The sequence below is a fragment of the Lepidochelys olivacea genome (assembly GCF_965140295.1).
Source record: "Lepidochelys olivacea isolate rLepOli2 genome assembly, chromosome: 26".
In the NCBI taxonomy this organism is placed as follows: Eukaryota; Metazoa; Chordata; order Testudines; family Cheloniidae; genus Lepidochelys; species Lepidochelys olivacea.
This window is the reverse complement of record NC_140436.1, coordinates 12,750,013-12,775,926: the sequence shown is the minus strand read 5'-3', so window position 1 is coordinate 12,775,926 and position 25,914 is coordinate 12,750,013. Positions and strand designations below refer to the sequence as shown.

Here is a 25,914-nt window from a genome sequence, read left to right as displayed (position 1 = left end):
AAAATATTTTGTAAAAAGTACAATAAATTTACCTAAAAGTAACCAAAAAAGCCCGAAGTAAAAACTTTTATTATAACTATTAATGTAAAAATACTATTAAAATTTTCATATTAAATTCACTAATGTTAAACAGTTTTTTTGCCATGGAGTAACGGTTTAGTCAAGTTGAAGGAAACATGCAGGAAACCACACAAGGCAGAGCAGCAGTATTGATTTGTAGTTAAAGTTTGTCCCTAACACTGAAAGTAGCAAGAGGTCTAAATACTGTAACCAGTATTTGATTCACAGCACCACTCCCCTGCAATGCAAGTTAAGATGTATCAACATTGTCCGAACAAACTTTTCTGCCTACTTGAACCAGCTGCATGAAAGAAGCTTGCAACCCTAGTCCATTCTGAGGAAGTGTGTGTATTGATATAAATATACAAAGAACTTCAAAAAGTCATAATCTAGTACAGGATTTCTCAAACACTGTCAATTTTTCCTTTAACAGACAGAACAGCCTACCCCTCTAAATGATTAATTTCCCTCCTGAATTCTTAAATTAACAGTGCAATTCAGAAAACTATCTAGAATCTGACCAGAGAAACCCAATAGTTTTGTCAGGAGTTGGCTGAAGCAGATCACTGGACACTTGCTGAGTTTCAAGTGAGATCTGTCCACTAATCTGCCCCTCATCGCTGGAGTGACCAGTGCCTGCCTTGGAAGAGGGCAGAGATTGAGGAACAAAATACAGCTTAAAGCTAACTAGAAAAAGTTCGTTTGCCTTAAAACAAATGAAGCCTTACCTACCTTTCTCAATGATCACAGCAATGTTTCTTTATAATGGAAGAAAGGTTGAGTAATCTCCTATACTGAAATCTATTCATTGCAAGGAAGCTCAGAACAGATACATAAGCACTTAAGGTAAAACTAAATTATCAAAAAAGTTGCATTTGTGCAAGGCCAAGGAGAAAGCTTGCTCATTACAGATGCCAAGCAAAAACCACCAGTTTTATTCACAGTCCTATTATGAGGTTTTAAATATGAGCAACTTACATAAAAACATTGCAGGCTAACCCTAGAACATTGTGGTTTTAAACTAAGTTTAATTTGTACAATTTTTGACAAACGCTGTAAACTTAAGTAGCTGCTATCTGTCCATTTTGGGTTGGTGAAGCAGAATGATTTCAAAAAAAGCTTTTAGCCAGTCTTCCCTTACAACCTGTAAAGGCCAGATTCTGCAGCGTGCTGCATGCTGTCCATTCTCCTTAACTTCAATCAGAGCTTGCTGGACTCTAGGTAAACCAAGCATGAATGTTTTTTGAATTTGACTGATTCGAAAAACAACAACAAAAGGGACCGGCTAATTAAAAAGTGAATTCCTTCAAAGCCACGTGCCATTTCAACCACTGAAGTCCAATCAGTAGGCTATAAAAACATTCCTGCATTTGGACAAAGCATCTGTCTTGCTGTTTCAGACCCCAGAATGACTTGTGCAGCACTGGTAGTTAGGAAAAAGACTTTTATAAACTGAGTCAGTTTGAAATCACAGCCAAAGTGTATAGGAGACCATACAATTTTACTTTTGTCCCCTACCCCATGTCCACCCTTCAAAGTTAACAACTACTGTACTTTTCAGAAGTTAATTATGATGTTCAAAGCGAGCACTCGTTTGTTCAGAACATTTTGTTCTTAGTCAGCAGTGCTTGGTCAATGCATGTGCAGTGTGAGAGCAGATAAATAACGGCTAAGCAAGAATACAAAGTGTGAAAAATACTGACAGAACATAGCTTTGGCAATGTTGTACTTTATGGTGTTGGCCTGCTCACTCAGGGACTCTAAGATAGGATGACAAACGAATCAGCTGAAATGTGGCAAAAACGGCTTCATCTTGGGAACAGGCTATATATGTATTTTACAGAGATAATTCAGTGGGTCACTGGAGTTACGAAGTTTGGATTTTAGACATTTAAGATTGAAAATAAAGTCATCTTGTAAAAAAGCTACATACTTTTGAAATCTCCCAGTACAGACTAGTTGCTTTGACACCTAGGGCGAACAGTGGTATGGGTAAGCAAAAGCCGTACGGAAAGGAATCATTTAACACACGCTTCTGTGTGGTTCCACTAGGGGCAGAGGGGCCAACAAAGGCAGAAGTGGCACAGGATCCATATGGATGCAGGATTTCAACCCCACAGATCCCTAGGCAGTCACGTGGGACTCTCCTGGACCAGTAGGCAGAGTGCCATGACTGCTTGCCCATTCAGGAGCTTCACAATCCCTGAGAGTGGGGAGAATTACACAGCGTGCAGTGGATTTACTGGTGCTTTAAGCATCATTAATTTTACACATCACTGAACTGCAGTTCACAGGTAACAGGCCTGCAAAGAGAAAAGAAAGGGGCTGTGCAGAAGAGCAAAGGTGGTGAGGTGTGGCAGGGGGAAATGGACCATCCCCCATGGTGCTGACTTTTCCCTTTGCACAGCTCCAGCCCAGCTTTTGCTGGTGTTTCTCCCATGCACCATGTAGTCAGTTGGGCAGAAGAAGCATAGGGGACTAGATTATTAAAAAGAAAAATGCTGGATGCCCCCTACACCAGCAAGGGAAATTAAAAGCCAAAGCTACCTAAAAAGAAATATCAAGGTTGCAACACAAAATTCCACCTATTATGGGTGGAACATGTCACCTGTCCCAGCTAGGACCCCTTTGTCTCTGAATTGCAAAGTCTGCACTACAAGTTAACTTGGTTTCTAAGAGACTAGTATTTAATCATGTAAATCAATACTGTGTATTAAAACAAAATGACCTCCAAGCTCTAGAAACCTGTCAGCCACAAGTTTCTCTCCTGGAATGACACATGCCACAAGTAACATCAGAACAAACAGGATGAAAAGAACTCAGGATCAGGCCTTCAGAATGGAATGTTTTCTTGTTTTTTTTTTAAACAAAACACCGTTAATGATACTCATGATGTCTCACAGTCCAGCAAAGAAACTAGGTCTCTGCAGCTCAGATTTTTCACAATCAGATGGTGCTGGCGATAGTGTCTTAATTTGTCAAAATACAGTAATAACTCCATTAGTTAATGGTGACACTTATTTAAAAAAAGAACCCTCTGCAGTTCACATTGGGGTACATGCAGACTGTTTCTCTTCTAGTGAAGCTTCCACACTTATGCTTTTGTGCCAGTCTTAAGTTTTTCATCTGATTTTTTTAAGATGGGTTCTGTTTTGCTTTATCTTAGTCACTTTTTGGATCATAACTTCATGTCCATGCAACTCATGGCTAGTCTACTATTTTACTTAAGGCTCTAAGGCAAATTCAAAGTGCATCTAGATACAAACTTAAAACAAACTACTCAAAAAAAAAAATTAAAATAAAAGCATTCGTAAGGAATACACCGGTAGTTTTTCCTCCTATTTTTGATCCAGCATTTAAAAAAAAGGTTTTGAAAGTCACTCAATGAGTTTCAGTGAATTAAGTTACCTTTTTCCTTTTTTTAAAAACCACAAAGACACACATGAATTTGAAATGGCGTACACTGAAACAAAAATCCACAGGTGTATCCAACTGTTACTTAGATTTTTTTAAAAGGGAAGCACAGGGCACACACACACACACACACACACACGTGTGTGTGTGTGTATATATGTGCAATTCAAAGTCATAACCAGCTGAATACCAGATTGTTTTTTAAATTGCTTTGGTTGCTGAAGCTACATATACCAACCTATACCTAGTAACAGCCTAGTTCTAAGAGAAAAATGCGGTGTGTTTTAAGTGTAAATTGCATCCATCATAAAATTTGCAAAAATAGTTCTATTTCCTACATAGAAAACAGTGGAATATCAAAGTTCATAACGTAATGCACTTATCAGAAGTATTAAACAATTTTGATACTAGCAAACAGAGCTTTAAAATGGAACTTTGTTGAGCAACTAAACGCTGGATGGAATAAAACCCAAACCAAAATATTTGCATTTGCAGTTTTGCAAACAATTTCTAGCCAAATATAGTATCTACAGAATCCTTACCATCTGTTGTTTCATGTCAGATACATTACAATAGCCACATTTTTGGACGTGTTTGAAAAATTAAGTGTTATGTGGCCAAATTTTTCCACAACTCTCCTGTAAGTGTTACGCATCCAAACTCCTGAAGGTACACTTGAACATTAGGCAAACATCTCCCCCATCCATGCACACAAATTTAGGAGATTGTGCACAAAACCTCATATGCCCAAAACTGCAAGCTGAGTTGAGGTCTCAAAGTACTTATCCATCCAGTTTCTAGAGCAGAAAGTTAATTCTGGAACTGCTAATGCAAACTATAATGATGTAGTTCTGCATAGAAAATTATGCAAAATTTCACTAATTTCTATAGATTGACATTGCAGGGATTAATGCATTCATGAACCCCACCTTTCCAAGTAAAAGATCTGATAAAGTAGCTTTTAGAATTCATAGCTACTTTGCTCTCAAGACACTTTTTCTGAATTGCAGACCTTGGATTTTACATGAAATTTGACCTCTTTGCAATGAAGCCCTCACACCAGCTACTACGATGGAAGAAGGGCAGTAACTGTGCTAGACTGGAAAGCATCTGTTTTAGACTCGCTAGCTGTGGTACCTGGTTTCTCAGGGATTGTGACGCTAAAGACAAAGTGGTAAAGAAATAGCTGCAGCTGGTATACGAAGCAAGAAAGAGTAACCATGTTTGAAAGCAGAAAGAATTCTTCCAGGGAAAATTTATCTGTCTTTGGATCCTAGCTTTTCAATTAGTTCCTGAAGAGGAGCCAACTCACGCCTGTCAATCAAGTTGAACTCCTGCAGGGGGAGAGAGAAACACAAAACAGGATCAATTTAAATAAAAATTGCAGTAGACAGAATAAGTGACATGCAACATCCATTTAATTCAAAACTAAGGCAAAATAAAGAATTCCAGCAATTTACAACAAATAGCTTGATACAAGTGACTTTAAAATAATACTTTGTTTATTTGATAAATGCTAATTAATCCTCTCAAAGCCCAGTCTGGTTGATATTCTCTAGAGCTAGACTAAGTTCTCCCCCAACAAAACTGAAGTTCTGTGAAAGCAACTACATTGACTAAATTTTTTAGAGAAAATTGTTAAAGACAAATTTTGATTTGAAATTAAACAAAAAGTTGGTTTTGTTTTGATATTTTTCATTCAAAACTGCAGTCAGCTAGCCGTCTAATATTGGCAGCAGAAGTTTGTGTTAAGTGTCCATTGGAAATATTATCTGATTTCAAGGCCAGAAGAGCCATGGTGATCAGCTAGTCTGACCTCCTTTAGAACACAGGCCATTCAACCTCCCCAAAATAATTTCTAATGCTTATCTTTCAGAAAAAGATCCAAGCTTGATTTAAAAATGGTCAGTGATGGAGAATTCACCACAACCCTTGGTAAATTGTCCCAATGGTTAATTATTCTCATTGTTGAAAATGTATGTCTTATTTCCAGTTTGAATCTGTCTAGCTTCAACTTTCTGCCATTGAATTGTGTTATACCTTTCTCGGCTAGATGGAAGAGCCCATTATTAAATATTTGTTCCCAGTATAAGTACTTATTAACTATAATCAAGTCACCTCTTAATCTTCTCTTTGTTAAACGAAATAGATTGAAGCTCCTGGAGTCTATCACTATAAGGCATGTTTTCTAATCTTTTAATCAATCATTCTCACAGCTCTTTTTTGAACTCTCCAATTTATCAACATCCTTCTTTAATTGTGATACTGAACATAAGAACATACAAATGGCCATACTGGGTCAGACCAAAGGTCCATCCAGCCCAGTATCCTGTCTACTGACAGTGGCCAATGCCAGGTGCCCCAGAGGGAGTGAACTTAACAGGTAATCTAGTGATCTCTCTCCTGCCATCCATCTCCACCCTCTGATAAACAGAGGCTAGGGACACCATTCCTTACCCATCCTGGCTAATAGCCATTAATGGACTTAACCTCCATGAATTTATCCAGTTCTCTTTTAAACCCTGTGTGACAGGGTCAGGCCAGATGGCTACAGGAGAGTGATAGAAGGCAGATATATTAGCCCCAGGTTAAGTAGGTCCCTTTCCCCTGAGTAAGGTAACAGGGAAGGTTTCAGAACAATCAGGAACTTTCTGGAAACAATTAAGGCAGACAGGCTGATTAGAACACCTGCAGCCAATCAAGAAGCTGCCAGAATCAATTAAGACAGGCTGGCTAATCAGGGTACCTGGGTTTTAAAAGGAGCTCACTTTAGTTTGTGGTGTGAGGAGCAAGAAGCTGAGAGTGAGAAGTACAAGCATTACCAGACATCAGGAGGAAGGTCCTGTGGTGAGAATAAAGAAGGTGTTGGGAGGAGGCCATGGGGAAATAGCCCAGGGAATTGTAGCTGTCATGCAGCTGTTACAGGAGCCACTGTAGACCGCTGCAATCCACAGGGCCCTGGGCTGGAACTTGGAGTAGAGGGTGGGCCTGGGTTCCCCCCAAATCCCTACTTGATACCAGAGGAGATACCAGTTGACCTGGACTGTGGGTTCCACCAGAGGGAAGATCTCTGGCCTGTTCCCCTGATCCACTAGGTGGATCAGCAGAGACTGTGGGGATTGTTCTTCTTCCTTTTCATGCTGGCCAGTGATGAGGCTAACTGAGTGAATGGCAGATTTGAGCCATGAAAGTGGCCAAAATGAGGGCTGCTTTGAACCTCTGAGGAGAGCAAATCTGCCAATAAGCGCAGAACCCACCAAGGTAGAGGAGGAACTTTGTCACACCTGTTATAGTCCTAGCCTTCACAACCTCCTCAGGCAAGAAGTTCCACAAGTTGACTGTGCGCTGAGTAGAGAAGAACTTCCTTTTATTTGTATTAAACCTGCTGCCCATTAATTTCACTTGGTGGCCCCTAGTTCTTCTATTATGGGAACAAGTAAATAACTTTTCCTTTTTCACTTTCTCCACACCACTCATGATTTTATAGACCTCTATCATACCCCCCTTAGTCTCCTCTTTTCCAAGCTGAAAAGTCCTTGCCTCTTTAATCTCTTCTCATACGGGACTCATTCCAAATCCCTAACCATTTTAGTTGCCCTTTTCTAATGCCAGAATATCTTTTTTGAGATGAGGGGACCACATCTGTATGCAATATTCAAGATGCGGGCGTACCATGGATTTATATAAGGGCAATAAGATATTCTCCGTCTTATTCTCTATCCCTTTTTTAATGATTCCTAACATCCCATTTGCTTTTTTGACTGCCGCTGCACACTGCGTGGACGTCTTCAGTGAACTATCCACGATGACTCCAAGATTTTTCTCCTGATTAGTTGTAGCTAAATTAGCCCCCATCATATTGTATGGGGTTATTTTTTCCAATGTGCATTACTGTACATTTATCCACATTAAATGTCATTTGCAATGTTGTTGCCCAATCACTTAGTTTTGTGAGATCTTTTTGAAGTTCTTCACAGTCTGCCTTGGTCTTAACTATTCTGAGCAGTTTAATATCATCTGCAAACTTTGCCACCTCGCTGTTTACCCCTTTCTCCAGATCATTTATGAATAAGTTGAATAGGATTGGTCCTAGGACTGACCCTTGGGGACACGGATTTCCAGCAGCATTATACCAGTGCCAAATAGGAAGGTAAAAATCCGTATTTCTACTCGAGATTCCCCTGTTTATGCATCCAGGGATTGCATTAGCCCTTTGGGCTACAGCTTTGCTCTGGGAGCATGTGTTCAGCTGATTATCCACCACAACCCCCGCAATCTATTTCAGTCAGTTTCCCAGAATAGAGTCCCCCTATCCTCTAAGACAGACAAGATGTATACATTTACATGTAGCCATAGTAAAATGCATATGGTTTGCTTGCGCCCAAGCTTACCAACCGATCCAGATCACTCTGTATTAGTGACCCATCCCTCTTCATCATTTACCGCTCTCCCAATTTTTATGTCATATGCAACCTTTATCAGTGATGATTTTGTTTTCTTCCAGATCATTTATAAAAATGTTAAATAGTGTAGGGCCAAGAACAGATCCCTGCAGCACCCCACTAGAAACACACCTGTTCAATGAGGATTCCCCATTTACAATTATGTTTGAAGACCTATCAGTTAGGTAGCTTTTAATCCACTTAATGTGTGCCATGTTAATTTTATATCTTTAGGTACCAAGTCAAATGCCTTACAGAAGTCCAAGTATACTGTGTCAACACTATTGTCTGTATAAACCAAACCTGTCATTTCATAAACAAAGTTAGTCTGACAGTATCTAATTTCCATAAACCCCTGTTTGGTATTAATTATACTACCTTCATTTAATTCTTTATTAATCGAGTCCTTTATCAGATGCTCCATTATCTTGCCTGGGATTAATGTTAGACTGGCAGGCCTCTAATTACCCAGATGATCCGTTTACCCTCGTTAAATATTGGCCCCTTAGCTTTCTTCCAGTCTTCTGGAACTTCCCTAGCGATCCCAGACTTATTGGAAAAAAAAACATCAACATTTATGGAAACATTTGTATTAGTCTTGTAGATTCTGTAAATCTGTTTTATATAAAACCTTCGTTCTGGGTCAGATTTAACTTGATAGTGTCCCTTTAAATTTGTCTGTAGAATGAGTCACTTTAGGACTAATAGCTAGTAATTTAAAACTTACCTGTACAAAGAAGATAAAGTGCTTAAAGGAGGTGTTGAGATGGGCCTCCTCCTGGAGCTGCATCACAGAGTCAAAGTGCTGGTGGTAAATATGGGCATAGACCCTAAAGAGACGCTTCAATATAGTCTTTGCCACAGACATGAAGTTCTTAGGAAAAGGGACACCTGAAATGTGCAAACAAATGCAGAACATTTTTTAATCCAGTTTCATATATGAAAGCAGAAAGCCCAGCTGCTGAATGAAAATTTTCTGCCAAAGGGCACTAGACTTAATCAGAAACAATGAAACCCCAAGCTTCAGTAAGGGCATAAAACTTATTCTATTCAGTTGTAAAAATCTAGTCAATACACTTTTAATAAATTATATAAGAAACTGAGATATGGAGCAAATAATCACTTATGCAAAGCATCACTCACATCCCCTTTCCACAAACTACTGAGCATCCACAGTTCTCTTTGAGGTCGATAAGAACTAAGGGGACTTAGCACCTTTTTAAAAAAACAGATCCTTTGTGCATATAGGCCCTGATTCAGCAAGGCACTTATGCACATGTCTAACTTTAAACATGCAAACAGTCTCCCTGAAGTCAATCATAAACAAAAGTGCTTGGCTGAATAGGGATGGGATACCCACTGGCCATAGGGGCCAAGTCTAATTATCTAACATCTGTATTCTAATTCTTGTTCTGATATGGACTTCCTGTGTGACCACACAGGGCAAATCATTTAAATGATCACCCTAATCTGTAAAAAGAGAGTTAACTCCCTTTTGGAGAGCTTCTTAGGCCCCAATCCCACACACGTTTACATACAAGCTTATCTCTACTACTATGGGCAGTCCCATTGACATTAATGGGACTATTTATGGAAGTGAAGTAAAGCATGTGTGTAAGTGTCTGCAGGATTGGGGCCTTAGCTATACTCCATAAGGATTTTAAATCAATGGGACTAGTACTCTTTAGTCACTTAGGTACTTTCAAAGATCTCACCCTTAGAAGCCTAATTATGGACTTTAAAAATTTTGGCCAGTATCCTAAAAATGTTCATCCTAACTGTGTTAACAAATCGAAAGTCTAAATAACTCTTAAACTGAAGCAATTTTGTTTTCAAGTCACAAAGATTTTATACCATCCAGAGGAATTTTCATTAAAAATACTAATTTATTCCCTAATGCTGCAGACACTTATGCACCATTTTAACACTAACCATGCATAATCCCACTGAAGTCCTTGCAGCTATTCATATTACTGTAGGAACACGTTTGCAGGATTTTTTTGACTAACAGTTTTATAAAATTCAGACAAGATCCCCTACCAGTAATTACATATAAAAACAAGTTTCAGAGTAACAGCCGTGTTAGTCTGTATTCGCAAAAAGAAAAGGAGTACTTGTGGCACCTTAGAGACTAACCAATTTATTAGAGCATAAGCTTTCGTGAGCTACAGCTCACTTCATCAGATACATATCGTGGAAACTGCAGCAGACTTTATATATACACAGAGAATATGAAACAATACCTCCTCCCACCCCACTGTCCTGCTGGTAATAGCTAATCTAAAGTGATCATCAGGTGGGCCATTTCCAGCACAAATCCAGGTTTTCTCACCCTCCACCCCCCCACACAAATTCACTCTCCTGCTGGTGATAGCCCATCCAAAGTGACAACTCTTTACACAATGTGCATGACAATTACAATGTAGTTCATTATACATTTTAACCTACATTTGCAAAAGAACACATTTTCAAATTACATTTACAAAGCTTCAAGCTCATTTAAATTGATTACAAAAAAACAACTAAGTGACTTAAATGGATTAGTTAAGTCACTCTATACTTACCTTCAACAAACAAGTATTAGTAGACAGCAAAATAGGAGATCATAACATATGGAAATGTCTACTGCTTTTTCTACCCCAAAAATCTGCATATTGAATTAAATTCAGAATGAGATTTGATTTATAAGGAAAAGTTAAGCATTTTAAACAGTGGTGGTCCATAGCTTGTTCCTCCCCTCTCCCATCCAGAGCAGGAAACACTTTCAACTTTCTCTCTTTATTTGGGTTACAAGTGAATTATGTAACTGGAACCATGATACTTGTGTACTTAGGCTAAGTTTTCATTGCAAAAAAGGTGCATTTTTATGCTGTTAGGTTTCTTGATGCAAAATCCTACTGGAGACAATTTGCAAGTAGTTTTTACCCAGACGTACCGAGTTGGGGTAAACCACAGATTGCAGGGCATGTACTGTATAATCTATGAAGCAGTATTAATTTTCAGTGAGGTTCGGGCAGCTAACTGATCCTTAAGTGTTTGAAACATTAGATTTTTAAATGATACCTTTTAACTACTCTACACAACATCATGTCTACCAATAAGAGAGTTTTTAGGATGCACTGCAAAGAACATTAAGAACTTTTTCTTATTTTAAACAAATTTCAAAATAAAGTCCATGGCTGGCAAACACCTGGCAACAAATCTCATTTGAAGAGTTCTGAGTTTGTTCTTACTGGAGTTTACTTTCTTGGCCATGTTATACCCCCTAATCCTCACCATGGGAGATTTCTATCACTTAGAAACTTTGAGATTAGATTTTTCTGCTTATTTGGAGATGTGAACCTGACATACAGTAGCTTCAGTAAAGACACAGATTTGAGGTGAGACTTTACGAGGGATGGTGTTAAATTCTAGTTCTAGTGCAGTGGTGGGCAACCTGCGGCCTGTCAGGGTAATCCGCTGGCAGGCCGTGAGACAGTTTGCTTACATTGACCGTCCACAGGCACAGTCACCCACAGCTCCCAGTGGCCAAAGTTCGCCGTTCCCAGCAGATTATCCTGACAGGTCGTGTGTGGTCTGCAGGCTACACGTTTCCCACCATTGTTCTAGTGATTATAGGATCAGAATCTACCCCACTATCATAGCTGCAAGTTTGTCATCATGGGAAAAATGTCACAGATACCATGACTTTCCCATGCGTCTACGACCTGTCTCTGTGTCCATGACTTCAATAAACTCGCCCTGCAACAGCGACTGCTGTCGCTCCTGTCCCATGGGGCTGGGGCCCGATTTCCAGCTTTGGGCATTGCAACCTGGCACACGGGCTCACAATGCTGCTCAGGTTTGGCCCAGCTGCCCCTCCACCATGACGAGTGGGGGGCCAGGCCAAATTTGAGTTAGTGGTGTTGCGACCTGGTGCATGGTGTTGCAATGGTGGTCAGGTTTGTCCCAGCTGCTTGTGCATCACATCATGATGGACGGGCACCCAGACCAAACTTGAGCAGTGCTATGACTCCATGCACTAGGTTGCAACACCTGGAGTGGGGAGCTGGGTCTAAGCCCAAAGGACAAGAGCTACCCCTAAAGGGTGAGCACAGGGCAGGCTTGATCTCCAGCAGCTGCACCCCTCCGTCCCACCTCTTCATTTGTCACAAAACCCATGACTTTTACTAAATGTACCATAACTACTCTGATTTTTTTTTTTAAATGCTGTGACAAATCTGCAGCTCTACCCATGGTATATATTCACACAGGAAGGATTGGGTGACATGATTTGAAAAGAGAGAGCCTGGATTCCCAACTTCAGACTAGATGAATTTTTATACCAGTATTATCCAGTTAAAAATAGGATATAACAAGAGAAATATGCCAACAACCAGTGACTGCCACCATAGCTTCTCTCTAATGCAGCTAAGTACTTTTATAGCCCTCACCACCACAGTACTCCCCTGCCTAGTGCACGAATGTCATGATTTCACTTACCAATCTTTGAAGGAAAGAGGGTTTCATCATCCAACTGGTCCTGAACCCATGTCATCAAATAATCAATGTACTTCGGAGCTGAACATTTAATTGGTTTCTTTATATTGGTACCATCTGCCCAGTGGTATTCATACCTATGGAAAAAACCAAGGTTTCTTTAAACAAAGAAAAATAATTTTACTTTTTCAGATACTTCTTTATTAGGCACAGGCTCTCCCTGTTTTACTTGTTAAACAATGGTAGTGCAAACAAATTTTTTTTAGCTGAACCATGATTAAAAAAGGGGCTCGATCAGAACCCAACCAGGAAATTGGAATTTTGGGTTCTGGCTTAAACCAGCTTCCATGTCATTTTTATACACAATTGTGTTAGTTTCTTTTTCTTACGGTTTAGAGTCTCCACTTCCTATTGTTTCCACAAAGCGTACAACGTGGCGATTGTGCAATTGAGGAGAGCTGACCACAGCTCCCTTTAGAGCCAATTAATAATGCTGCTTGAGCTGCCATGAGGAGATGTACTAGAGAGGTCCCATTTTCCCCTTCCAAAGTTTAAGTGATCTGCCTCTGCAGCAATCCCTTGTCCTGCTTGCCCTGGAGTGAAGGGTCTGGGCCAGAAGCCACTGCAACGCAATAAAGATGGTTCTCTTTCTTTATAATCTATTGGGAAGGTAAAGATTTTTAAAAAGCTGGAGTAAACTGATACACAGACAAATGAAATAGCTTGCCCGAGAAGTCCAAGCTGGGGACAAAAGCCAGCATTCCCTATTTCCAGTTGCTATTTGAATCATTTGATATAGCATTGCCTTTAATATTTCATAATGGCTTCTTTGGGCTTGAACCCATCGTTCCTGAGTTATGGTAGAAGTATATGTAACAATGAATACTGCATTATAGTTGACGTTCTATATGCAGTAACAGAGTCAAAGACAGAGTCCCAACTTTAAATGTAACCAGGGTACTTTGTGAATATGTAGTATTTTATGATTCTGTGTGTAGAATTAACTTTAATGTCTTAAATGTGCAATGTGACACATTTGACATGGAAATCATGGGCCAGATCCTCATCTAGTGTGAACTGGCATAGCTCCACTGAAGTCAATGAAGCTACATCAATTTATGCCAGATGAGGATCTGGCCCTATATCTTTAATGTGATTAAATTTAACATCCTTGAGGGGAGAAAGAGGCCAGAGAAACCCACCACAGCAGCATTTAACTTCAAATAGGGGAACTACACAAAAATGAGGAAGCTAATTAAAAGGAGCAGTTGCAAGGGGGAAATGCCTGCAAACTGCATGGAGATTCTTTAGTTTGAGCCTCTATTATGGTATTTTTAAATGTATACCTCAAATAAAAGAAAACAGTAAGAGGACCAAAAAAATACCACCATTTCTAGACAAAACTACAGACTAAAAGAAGCAATTAGAGGCCTTTTAAAAATTGGAAGTTCAATCCTAGTGAGGAAAACAGAAAGGATTGGGATCTACAACATAATGAGTGGCGTTGAGATAGCAAATAAGGAAGTGTTATTTACTCTGTCACATAACACAAAAACCAAGAGTCGCCCAATGAAATGAATAGGCAGCAGATTTAACACAAACATAAGGAATTACTTCTTCACAAAACGTACGGTCAGTCGGTGGAACTTGTTATGATGGGATGCCGTGAAGGCCAACAGCATAACTGGGCTCAAAAAAGGATTAGATGAGTTCATGGATGATAGGTCCATCCATGGCTATTAGCCAAGTTGGTCAGGGATGCAACCCCATGCTTCACATGTCTTTAAGCCTCCAACTGCTAGAAGCTGGGATTGGATGGACAAGGAATGGATCGCTCAAAACTGCCCTGTTCTGTTCATTCTCTGTGAAGCACCTGGCACTGGCCACTGTCAGAGACAGGATACTGGGCTAGATGGACCATTGGTCTGACTCACTGTGACCATTTTTATGTTCTTATGCTCCTGGTTTCTGACATTTTAAACTCTTAACGATACCCCAGAACAAGTTTAATTTTGTAATAAGATTAAACAAAAATCACTAAAGGGAGAGTGCTAATGAGTTTATTACAGGATTTATGCAACTTATGTTTCCTACACTCTGTGGGAGTGTACTTCAGAGTGTGAAATGAAGTGTGAAATTAGAGGCACTGAGACCCAGCTGTCCTGGCAGTCTTTCTAATGAGCCATAGTGCTTTTCATTTCAAAGCATCCACTCTGGACACAGTGGATTCTGGGATGAATAACCCATAGCATAGGAAGCTGAAAATTTTAAGGGCGTGTCCCACCTTCCAGGCCCCCTCTAATACTAGGCAAAATTCAGAGATAATGAAAAGTTACATTGGTGGGATGTATGCATTGAGAAGCTAGGAGAGGAGTGTGTAAGACTGTCTAATATAAAGCATTCTGTTGGTTGCTTTTCCTAATACACCCGTTCCGTCTGCCCATTCAGCATTTAAGTCAATGATCTCACACATCATCAATAAACTCACATTAACTCTGAATCTTGCCCGCCATTGGTGGGAGGGAAGGGAAGAAGGCAACCAGAACGACTAGTTCAGTACAGACAGCTGCCAGGATACAGGAGGGTCCAGAGGATCAAAGTCTGTATGTGAATATCCAAAAATGGTGTATACCCATAACTGCGCTGTGTGTGCCCTTAAATCGGGAAGGAAAATACTATGCATCTTTATTTCTTACATTTTTCCAAAACTTGGCAAAATGAAGAGTGAATCTTTTCTGTGGCTGAGAGATGTGCTAAATTTTAAACCAAAACCATTTGAGTTATTCCAACATGCTAAAAAAGCACATTTGAAAAATGCCTTAATTGTAGTTTTCACCAGTGTTCTCATGCTCAGCCTAGCTGACTGTCTTCCAAGTTCCCTTTTACCCCACCCCCATGCAAAAATCATTTGGGACTGGAAAAAAGAAGAAAATTTTAGTCAAAAAGGCATTTGGGGGGGAACTGAAGGTACATGTAAAAAAATCACAATTAGAAGGCACTGTATTATGCACTATATTCCTCATTAAACGGGCATCCATCAGAACAAACAGCGAAGAGTCCTGTGGCACCTTATAGACTAACAGACGTATTGGAGCATAAGCTTTCGTGGGTGAATACCCACTTCACTGGATGTATTCACCCATGAAAGCTTATGCTCCAATACGTCTTAGTCTATATGGTGCCACAGGACTCTTTGCCACTTTTACAGATCCAGACTAACACGGCTACCCCTCTGATACTTGACACCATGAGAACAAAGAAAGCTCAGCTCAGACCAGATGCGGTAGCAAGCAGTAGCCAGCGAGCTGAGCCAGAACAAGAAGATGAGCTGACCAAACCATATAGATAGATAGATTACTGGTTGTAGGAGAAGGAAAGAAGTTATAAGTTTGGCATGTTATCCTGCAGTTACCAAGCAGAAACTGACCACAACTGTTGAATGCTAGAGATGGAAGGAAAAACAGAGTCATGAGTGTAGCTCATTAGGATTTAGCCAGTATTACAAAAACATCTATCTGGGGTCTGATTGTACAAGCTCTTTGTGCTTGGGAATCCCATAGGGTACAGTGAGAATTTGGCTCACTTGAAGGCTTGCAAGGACCTATATAATTCACAAGGGAACTGGTGCTCTATAAACATTTGAGGGAATTTTTTTTTTAAGTCTTATTACAATATACCTAGGGCTGAATACTGAAGCCTTTATACATGCAAATATAAAGTATGACTAATTCCATTAAAGTCCAGTGGACTACTATTCAGGAAAAGCATTTGCAGGAAAATGGATGTTGTTTTGCTAAATGCTTTAGCATCATTTGTTAAAGAAGTTATTTAAAACGTTCAGGCCCTGATCCTGCAACGAAAACCATACAGCAGACCTCTATAGAATCGCTTGATTAAAGTTGAACACATAGCTAATTGTTTGAGGAATCCAGAGCCTTTGAGTGTAAGCTCATTACAGCAGGGACTGTTCCTTTATCTGTGTTTCTACAGTGTCTCACACAAGAGTCCAAATCTAGACTGGGGCCTTTGGTGCTACCACAACAGAAGTGTTTTAATTCAGATCATCAGTTACTTTGTAATGAGTGAAATTTAATAATTTTGATCCTGAAGAAAGTGACCTCTATATATTTTAAAAAAAAAACGTTAAGTTAAAGCTGGCAGCTAGAGTCCCATTTTAAAAATTGTTTTCAGGGAATGTTGAGGAAACTAGTTTGAGGAATTATATGCAGTATCTATTGCTGCTAACATCCTTTTGCTGATCATGAATCATACGTCCCTCCATTGGCTTCCAGTAAGGAGAGCAAAGGCAATTCAAGCTCTGAAGACATCAGCAAGACTGTACATCTGCAAAAGTACATCTAAAACCCTGAGTCTGAGACTGATGCACAGGGTTTTGTGATCTAAGTAATTTCAAGGGACCACCCAAACCTTTATGTAGGAATTGACAGTAGGTCTCCAAGAAAGCAATCTGAGTTCTGCAGTGTTACACAGAAAACTTGGAAAAACTGCATACTTTACTCATATGAAGTTTCTCTCTCGCTAACAAACCCCAACAGTCAAACTAAAAGCAGACATCAAGTGTTCCAGTTCAAACAGGAAGTGTTGAAAGGAAAGCACACCAAATATAGAAACAGGAACTTTCTAAGCTAAAACTTTCAAGCCTAGATATTACCAGTTAACAAATAAAATAAAATCATAGGACACGGTTTTACATTGAATACTGCAGGTCAGCCAGACTCCTTTTTCACTGAGTCATAGTTGTAAACTTTCATTAGTCTTTGCTGACTATAGTGAACAAAAATCTTCTACACCTCCAGAAGAAATGCCACAATCAGAATACCTAGCTGTGGCATGTGCCACTAAGCTCCAATCTAGTCAGTGTTTGCAGTAAACTGCTGGAAGAAAAAAAACTGTAGTGAAACTTGTTTCTTTCTGCCCCGAAAGAGATGCTTTATATGTGCTACCTGCCATATTAGACACATCTGAATATGAGACAACTCTCATGTGCATTCAAACCCATTACGTACTTCTCTTTACCCCCACAAGACATCAGACCTACTGCCTGCAACACTTTGCCACAAGAGCATATCCTTTCCCACCGCAAAAGATATATGAGCCTTCCTTTGAGATGACTAGACCCTTTCCACAGAACAACTGGCACTATTAGGTTGCTCCAGTAGATAACACATCTGATCCTGTGCTGCTAAAAACCACAATGCTTTATGAGTGCATGGGAAGTTTTTGTGGACATGTGTGAAGCTACAAAACAAGAGTCCATTACCGCTGCAAGAATTCAGAATACTGTGTATACTTGGCATGGAAAACACAACCTACACCAAATTAAATAATAATAATAATAAAAAAAAATTAAAAAATGGAGCATGTTACTACAAAAGTCCCTAGTCCAAATAAAGCAAAGGGTTTTTATGAGATATTCAGCATTGGGCTTGATATATTAATGTTTGTGACAACAAAGTAAGTAGTCTATTATATTGCTGAGTTTCTCATATATGTTTTGTATTCTTCTGAAAGAAGTCTGGAGTTCCTGTGAAGGCTCTCCTTCCTGTTTTGAACCAGTATAATCATGACCATTCAGCTTCCCCTATTTCCAGCCATCCATCTCTGCCGGGTGAGGTCACTGGACAGAATTTATGACTTTTTCTACCCCCAGGTACAGAGCCTAGATGCTGTGGGTGGGTGTTAATGAAGTGAAAACAATTGTTTTTTAGTTTTCAAAATCAGCATAAGTGGTCTGAGTAAATTCTTCACACATGTGAATAATCTAAAAAAAGATTCTTGATCAATAGATTAATATGCAGTTCTGTAAGTAACTAAGGTGCTTTAAAACAAAATGTTTTCTTGAAAAAAAGTTTCACTGAATCAATATATTTGGATCATGAATATGACAGGAATCTCTGTGATCTTCAGACCAACAGAGATAATGTTGTGACCCATCCTTCACTCCTGTGTAAATATACAGTATTAAAGACACCAGATTGAACCAATGATATCTCTAAGTCCAACAACCTCCCTCTGACAGCACCAGTACCCAACAGCTCACAAGAACGCAAAGTTCCCCAAAATGCACCTTGTCAATTTTGCAGTGCTGTATGTGGGGGGATAGGAAATATTCACAGGGGCATGACAATGAGGCAATAAAACACCAAATGATTATCTGTTCTTTTTCCATTAATGTTGCATGTTTTTTTATATTTGTGACCTACCCCTGTTTATATATTACGACTGGTCTACTGCAGTGAGTTTCCTACCTTGGTCCAGCAGACATCACTGGACAGCTTGCTTCTGTGCAGAATTCTGTGATGGTCCCATATAACATATTGATCTGATTGAAGAAATCCACAGCTGTAAAGATAACACATCAACTTTAAGTGTACATGGAATTTAAAGACTTATGTTGATGTTATCTTCTCTGGTGGATTATCTGGTCAGATGGAAATACCATCATCACTAGTGTGAACACAACACATCAGTTTCAGAGAAAAGTGGTTTTCATTCTGTATTGCATCACACTGCCAGTAACAACCTTTTCAGAGTGAAGATTTCTATTCTCTAGCCATTTTGATCTGACCTTTTTTTTTTTAATTGGAACACCATAGTCCTATTTCACTAAAATATTTAAGTCTAGTGAGCAATTTCCCTTGGTTGAATTCAATCTTTTGGGAAAGCCATGTAGTGGCTGCCAAGCTCAAAACCTTAGAGTGCTGAAAACCAATGTCTTAACATCTGAAAATAGACTCCCCAGCTTGCAAACAATACGGGGAGTCAGCATTAATCTGTAAGTGTAGTGGTAAAATATCACATGCTAAAATCATGCCGAAATGACTTTCAAAGTCTTTAGTTTGAAGACCAGTGCAAACATTTTCAGGATCAGTAATCTTTTTCTAACCACTAGTCCTAAAGGAGTGCTCAGAAAAAAAAAATCCCAATCCTTGCACTGATTATTACTCCACTAGTAAAACACGGGTATTACAATGTGCTCCTTACAATTTAAGGCAGACACTTTCAGACTAAAGATAGCCTGTATATAATTTTCTTGTTTAGTTTGAGAACAGCCACTTAAAATTTCTTAGAATATATTAGTATAGATTAGTCTATACCTGGAAACCCTTTTAAAAAGGGGAAGTCTAGTTTAAATTGTTTCATTGTAGTCCAGCTTGGAATTGACACTCGTGTTGCCAGTGAATTAGTCAAGATAGGAGTTTTAGTGTAGTTGAACAACAAGATTACTTAAACTGCTATTAAATAAAAATTAATCCACATTTATTAATAGTTTTAAATTATCAAAATTGATCCAGTGTTCATATTATGTACAAAAGATACTATGCTTATATGGTACATGTCTTGGAAAATATGGAGTGTGTCTACAAGCTTCCATCACACACATTCCTGCCTGACAGAATGTCATCTGAGCATAAACCAAGAGTTAAACGGTGAGAATGTGACACGTGTTCTAGGCACCACTAACGTTCTTTTTGAAGCCTGTGACAGTTACTGTTTGCTTAATAATCCAATATAATAAAACAAAAAGCAAAAATAAAATGAACAGAGAAATATTGGTTTGGAAATATCCCTCTCCCCTCAAAAGAATTAGGCTCAGATTCTTCAGGTATGTAAGTGTTGCTGCACACAGCCTCACAACGCCTAACCAATTTAGGAGCCTAAATCACATTTTCAGAAGGGATTTAGGCACTTAGGAGCCAAAATCCCACTGACAGTCGATAAATCTAAAAATGAAGTATCCAGTCAATATTTGTAAGTGTGAAAAGATGCTTTAAAATACACAGTTTTCTCAAGTATGCAGCCAGTTATTTTTTCTAAGGACTTACTGTTAACTGCAATCCATTCATTGAGGTCCTCTCCTTCTGGCAACATAACTGCTTGTCTAAGATTACCACTTCCCAAGGTTGCTTCTGCATGTTTCAAGAGCTCGTACTGATGGGAGCCTTCAGGAATATTCTTCTTGGGTTTGAATGTTTTAGAGGACCGACTGCCACTGATAGAACAGATACGGATTTTCAATTATGTTGTCAATAGTAGTTCTACATTTCAAAGTGGAACTTTTAATTCCAAAGACTATATATTCTCATATTTTATTAAACATCTAACGGAACATTTATCTGTGTACTATACTAGCCTTGCTGAATTCTCCTTGCTCCTGGCAAGTGACATTATGTTTTTCATTATCACCTTTCTGGTAAAAGAGCAGGGTGAGCAGATTTTGTGCCTGGGCTGGTAAGTTTTCATGACAAGACCATACCATACAACCACATGACATGAATTACTGTAAGAAACACTGAACAGAATGTGGTTGATATTTAACCAATTAGATTTCATTTCAAGTTTGGGGCCTGACCATGAAATACTTATGAATGTAGTCCTTAGACATGAAAATACTTCAGTGAGAATAATCATGTGAGTGAGGATTATAGGATGCTGCCCCATGCAATTATTTACATCAGTCAACTCATTGGCAATGCGTTTAAAGTATGATTGAATATTTTGCATGACAATTTTTAAAAAAACTTTTATAGTACCTTTCAGCCAAGGAGTTCACAGTCTGTTACCAACAATTTAATCTCACAACACCCTGTGAGGCAGGTAAATATTCCCATTTTACAAATAGGGAAACTGAGGAATAGATAGGTTAATGCATGTCCAAGGTCATATATCAAATCACTGGTCAAAGTTGGAATTAGAACCTAAGAGTCCTGGCTACCTAGGTTCCCCTGACCCATTTTAGCCAGTCCTTCTCTAATAGTAACTGTTTCATGTAATACAATGTTCATTAGCACGACAGATTTGCTGATGGAGAGATAAACCCAAATAATTATAGAAAATAGTTATCTACAGAACCACACCACATTGAGTATATGCAAAAAATACAAGTGTCGTTACAGACCATACTGCAAAAAAACAATAATCATACAGGAATCCTTTACCTAGGATCAAAGGCTATAGTGATCACCCTAACTCCCAGCATAGTTACCTCTCCTTTCCAGCCCGTTTTTAAACAATTATGAACATCACCTTCAAAAGCCCAGCATGCTGTTCAGCAGAAATGGCCCTAATTCATTGTTAAAAATCTATATTTTCCTGGACATACCTATGATGATCCAGACTACCAGTCAATTACACGTTTGGGCTGGATACCGGGAGCTTTTCTCATGTTGAATAGTACTTATGAGAACAGTCCCATTGAAATCAATGAATCTATTTGTGCACATTAGTCAACCCAAGTAAGAGCTGCTGAATCAGACCCTTTGTGAGCAGAAAGGACACAAAGAAAAACATATATAAATTTTATAAATTATAAAACCAGGTTCTTCTGACAAATAGCGCCTATCCCACTGGAGTCCAGATCCTGAGCGGGGCCTCAAAGGTGCCATTACAATACAAACAACAAGTAGCAGTAATAATAATAATACATGGCAATTTAGGGGGCCATGTACACAAATAGCCAGAAAAATCAGGTTATCAGAATGTAAAGTGGTGAATCCAGATATCCTTAAACAGCAATAGCCACTTGCCTTTGTTGACCATGAACAGGGGGCTAATTCTTCTCTTGCTTACACCCGTGATTTACACCAGTGCAAGTGACAGGAGAATCAGGCCCAAAGTTTTGCTGTTAACCCTATGATGGAAATAAACACACTAGTTTGGTGCAAAAGCTTTGGTACTACCAGCAATACACTGGCAAATCAAGCTCGTTTGGCTCATATGCGTGTCCTACTAACTGCCTGGTACAGCCTGAGTCAACGGCGAAATGCTAACGGTGCAGATTCTGGACTCAGTGGAGTTCACCCTGCACATGACAGAGGCCTCTGCCTTGAGCACATCAAGCTTTCAAACCATGCCAGTGTAACCCACACACTGTGTGGTGTTGTGTCCCATCTAGTGGCACTGAGACCACTTAGAGAGAGAGAGAGATGAAGGAGTTTGTTCTACAGCCTTAGCGAACAGCCAGTTGGCTTTTAGCTCATGCGGTAGAGGCTCATGCACTAAGCTCCAGAGGTCCCGAGTTTGATTCCATCCACCCACCCACGACTGGGGTCTGCGGCGTTACACCAGCATCTCCCCTAGAGCAGCAGGGTCAAACCTGAATGATAGAGGACATCTACCCGGTGCCAAAGGTCACAGCCCTGTTCCCTGCACCCGGGGCTTCAGGCTGGATTCTGCAATCCTCCTCTCAACCCTCCCTGCTCACACATGGCACCTGCCCTACATGCAGGGTCTGCAACCCCCCCCCCCGTCACGGATTCCTTCCCCACCAGGCCGAGAGCCACCAACCCCCTTTCCCCCACTCCATGCCACTTCCCATGCCAAGGGCCACCCCCCCCACAGGCCACCGATACCTTCCCCCCCAACCTCTTCACAGGTCCCACCCCCACCGAACGAGCATCCCCCCTACCCCATGGGCTACAGATCCTGCCCCCCGATCACCCCCAACTCTCCTCCCTCCCCCCACCAACCTCTTCACAGGCCCCCCCCGATCCTCCCCCTCCTACCCCACAGGCTACAGATCTCCGATCACCCCCAATTCTCCTCCCCACTCCCCAACCTCTTGACGGGTCCCCCCCCATCCTCCCCCACAGGCTACAGATCTCTGATCATCCCCAGTTCTCCTCCCCCCTTCCCAAACCACTTCACAGGTCCCACCCCCGCCTAGCGAGCATCCCCTCCTACCCCACGGACTACAGATCCCACCCCCCCAATCACCCCCAATTCTCCTCCCCCCCCGATTCCCCCCTTCTATTCCATGGGCTACAGACCTCACCCCCTGCAATCACCCCCAATTCTCTCCCCCCCAACCTCTTCACAGGTCCCCCCCCGATCTTCCCCCTCCTACCCCACGGGCTACAGATCTCCGATCACCCCCAATTCTCCTCCCCCCTCCCCAACCTCTTCATGGGTCCCACCCCCTGATCCTCTCCCTCCTACCCCACAGGCTACAGATTTCCAATCACCCCCAACTCTCCTCGCTCCCCTCCCCAACCTCTTCACGGGTCCCACCCCCGCCTAGCGAGCATCCCCTCCTATCCCACGGAGTACAGATCCCGCCCCCCTGATGACCCCCAATTCTCTCCCCCCCGATTTCCCCCTCCTACCCCACGGACTTACAGATCCCGCCCTCCTGATCACCCCCAACTCTCCTCCCTCCCCCCGCCAACCTCTTCACAGGTCTCCCTCCCGATCCTCCCCCTCCTACCCCACAGGCTACAGATCTCCGATCACCCCCAATTCTCCTCCCCGCTCCCCAACCTCTTGACGGGTCCCCCCCCCATCCTCCCCCACAGGCTACAGATCTCTGATCATCCCCAGTTCTCCCCCCCTTCCCAAACCACTTCACAGGTCCCAACCCCGCCTAGCGAGCATCCCCTCCTACCCCACGGACTACAGATCCCACCCTCCCGATCACCCCCAATTCTCTCCCCCCCCGATTCCCCTCTCCTATTCCACGGGCTACAGACCCCACCCCCTGCAATCACCCCCAATTCTCTCCCCCCCAACCTCTTCACAGGTCATCCCCCCCCCCGATCTTCCCCCTCCTACCCCACGGGCTACAGATCCCACCCCCCCGATCACCCCCAATTCTCTGCCCCCCAACCTCTTCACAGGTCCCCCCCCGATACCCCCCCACCCCACGGGCTACAGATCCCGCCCCCCCGGCCACCCCCAACTCTCCTCCCCGCTCCCCAACCTCTTCACGGCCCCACCCCCGCCGCCTAGCGAGCAGACCCCCGCCCCGGGGCAGGCTCCCCCCCCCCTCGCCCCGGGAGCCCCCCGGCCACTCACAAGAGGAAGCTCATCTTCAGGCTGCGGAAGGGGGAGGGGGGTCCCGGCGGGGGGAGGGGAGGCGCCGCTGGCTGCGTCCGGCCCTGAGCTGCGCAGCGAGAGCGAGCCGCCAAGTGCCTCCCAGCCGCGAGCGCCGGGCCGGGCGCAGGATCTCGCGAGAGGAGCGCGCGCCCCCGCCCCGGGCAAGGAAAAGGGCGGGGCGGAGAGGAGGGGTTGGCTGGCGGAGGGAGCGGGTGGGGAGGGGAAGCAGGATGGAGGACAAGGTGAAGGGGGGAGGGGGCGTGAGCGGTACAGCCCCCGCCCCCACCCATCCGCTCTTCTGCCCCGTGCGTGCCTCTGGTTTCCCTTCCCTCAGGCGGGGGGACCCCGACACCGCCAGCAGTTCGGTCCCACGTCTGCATCAGCCTGCCACTGAGATACCTACCTCTTCGGGTCAGGCATGGGGGGCTACATCCAAACGGCTTTTACAGGCCTAAGCAGGACAGAAAATGCATAGGTCCTGCGTGGAAGGGCATCAGCCTGCAATCAAGGGGCTTTGGCCTATGGTGCTGGCACAGTGGTGTTTTGGGTTAAGGGGATATGGGGAGGGTGGGGGCTAGGTGATAGCACGGGGGGGAAGGTGCTTTGACCTATAGGCTGGGGGGCTGCGGCCCAGGCTCAGACTGGTATAATTGTTCCCAGTTTGACATCCGATGATTTTATTCTTCTCCCTTGCCTGTGATTATGCATCTTTTGCCTTCCTCGCCTAGTAATGGGAGATTCTCTTATTGTTTATAGGAATTGCAGGAACTGTGTCTCTTTTGTCTCTGCTGCTGCCTGACTGCATACTTCTGGTTCCAAATGAGAGGTGCGGTTGACTGGTTAGTTCACAACTTTGGTGTATGTAACTCTGAAGTTCTACTGTATTAAGATCCAGTCTGCGTTATGAAATAATCATAGAATATCAGGGTTGGAAGGGACCTCAGGAGGTCATCTATAGTCCAACCCCCTGTTCAAAGCAGGACCAATCCCCAATTTTTGCCCCAGATCCCTAAATGGCCCCCTCAAGGATTGAACTCACAACCCTGGGTTTAGCAGGCCAATGCTCAAACCACTGAGCTATCCCCCCATGGTTTAAGAACCCCCTGGTCTAATTGCTCATTCTTTCTGTATTCTTGATGAAGCTATCCCAGAGGCATAAAGCAGACATTTGAATGATAAAATCCTGTGTTACATAGGAGAGCTGCTTTACAGGTGTGTCCTTAAAAAGAATATCAAAACAAGGAAGTATCCTTGGCAACTCTGGGTAGGATGCATCCAATGAAGTGAGCTGTAGTTCACGAAAGCTTATGCTCAAATAAATTGGTTAGTCTCTAAGGTGCCACAAGTACTCCTTTTCTTTTTGCGAATACAGACTAACGTGGCTGCTACTCTGAAATCTGGGTACATTAAAAACCAAAATACACCCAGAGGCATGTACACTGTATCTTTACCATCTTGTGCAAAGCTCCTGAGAGCTCACATGAAGTAGGTGGTGTCAAACCAAATAAGTACTTGCATAGAAAAACTCCAGGATGTTTCAGGAATTTCAACAGGTGCCACTCTTTACTGAATCAGTATTCCACTCAACTAGCTGCTGGGGGTAGTGTGCTATGGCAGGTGCCACACATCATTTTTGCAAGGGGAACTAGGCACTAGTAGAATACAAATAATTATTAAGTCTCTT

General features: G+C 41.9%; 1 protein-coding gene across 1 annotated transcript; it reads right to left on the bottom strand.

The window, feature by feature from the left end:
- Nucleotides 1-1,769: 1,769 nt before the first annotated feature.
- Nucleotides 1,770-24,535, bottom strand: MOB1A (MOB kinase activator 1A). Its single transcript, XM_084614944.1, has 6 exons — nt 24,210-24,535; nt 20,243-20,409; nt 18,665-18,758; nt 12,399-12,532; nt 8,644-8,807; nt 1,770-4,808 (listed from the first exon to the last, which is right to left on the bottom strand). The coding sequence occupies exons 1-6, from the start codon at nt 24,518-24,520 to the stop codon at nt 4,731-4,733; spliced, it is 948 nt and encodes a 315-aa protein (XP_084471070.1). The 5' UTR covers nt 24,521-24,535; the 3' UTR covers nt 1,770-4,730.
- Between the last annotated feature and the right edge of the window lie 1,379 nt (nt 24,536-25,914).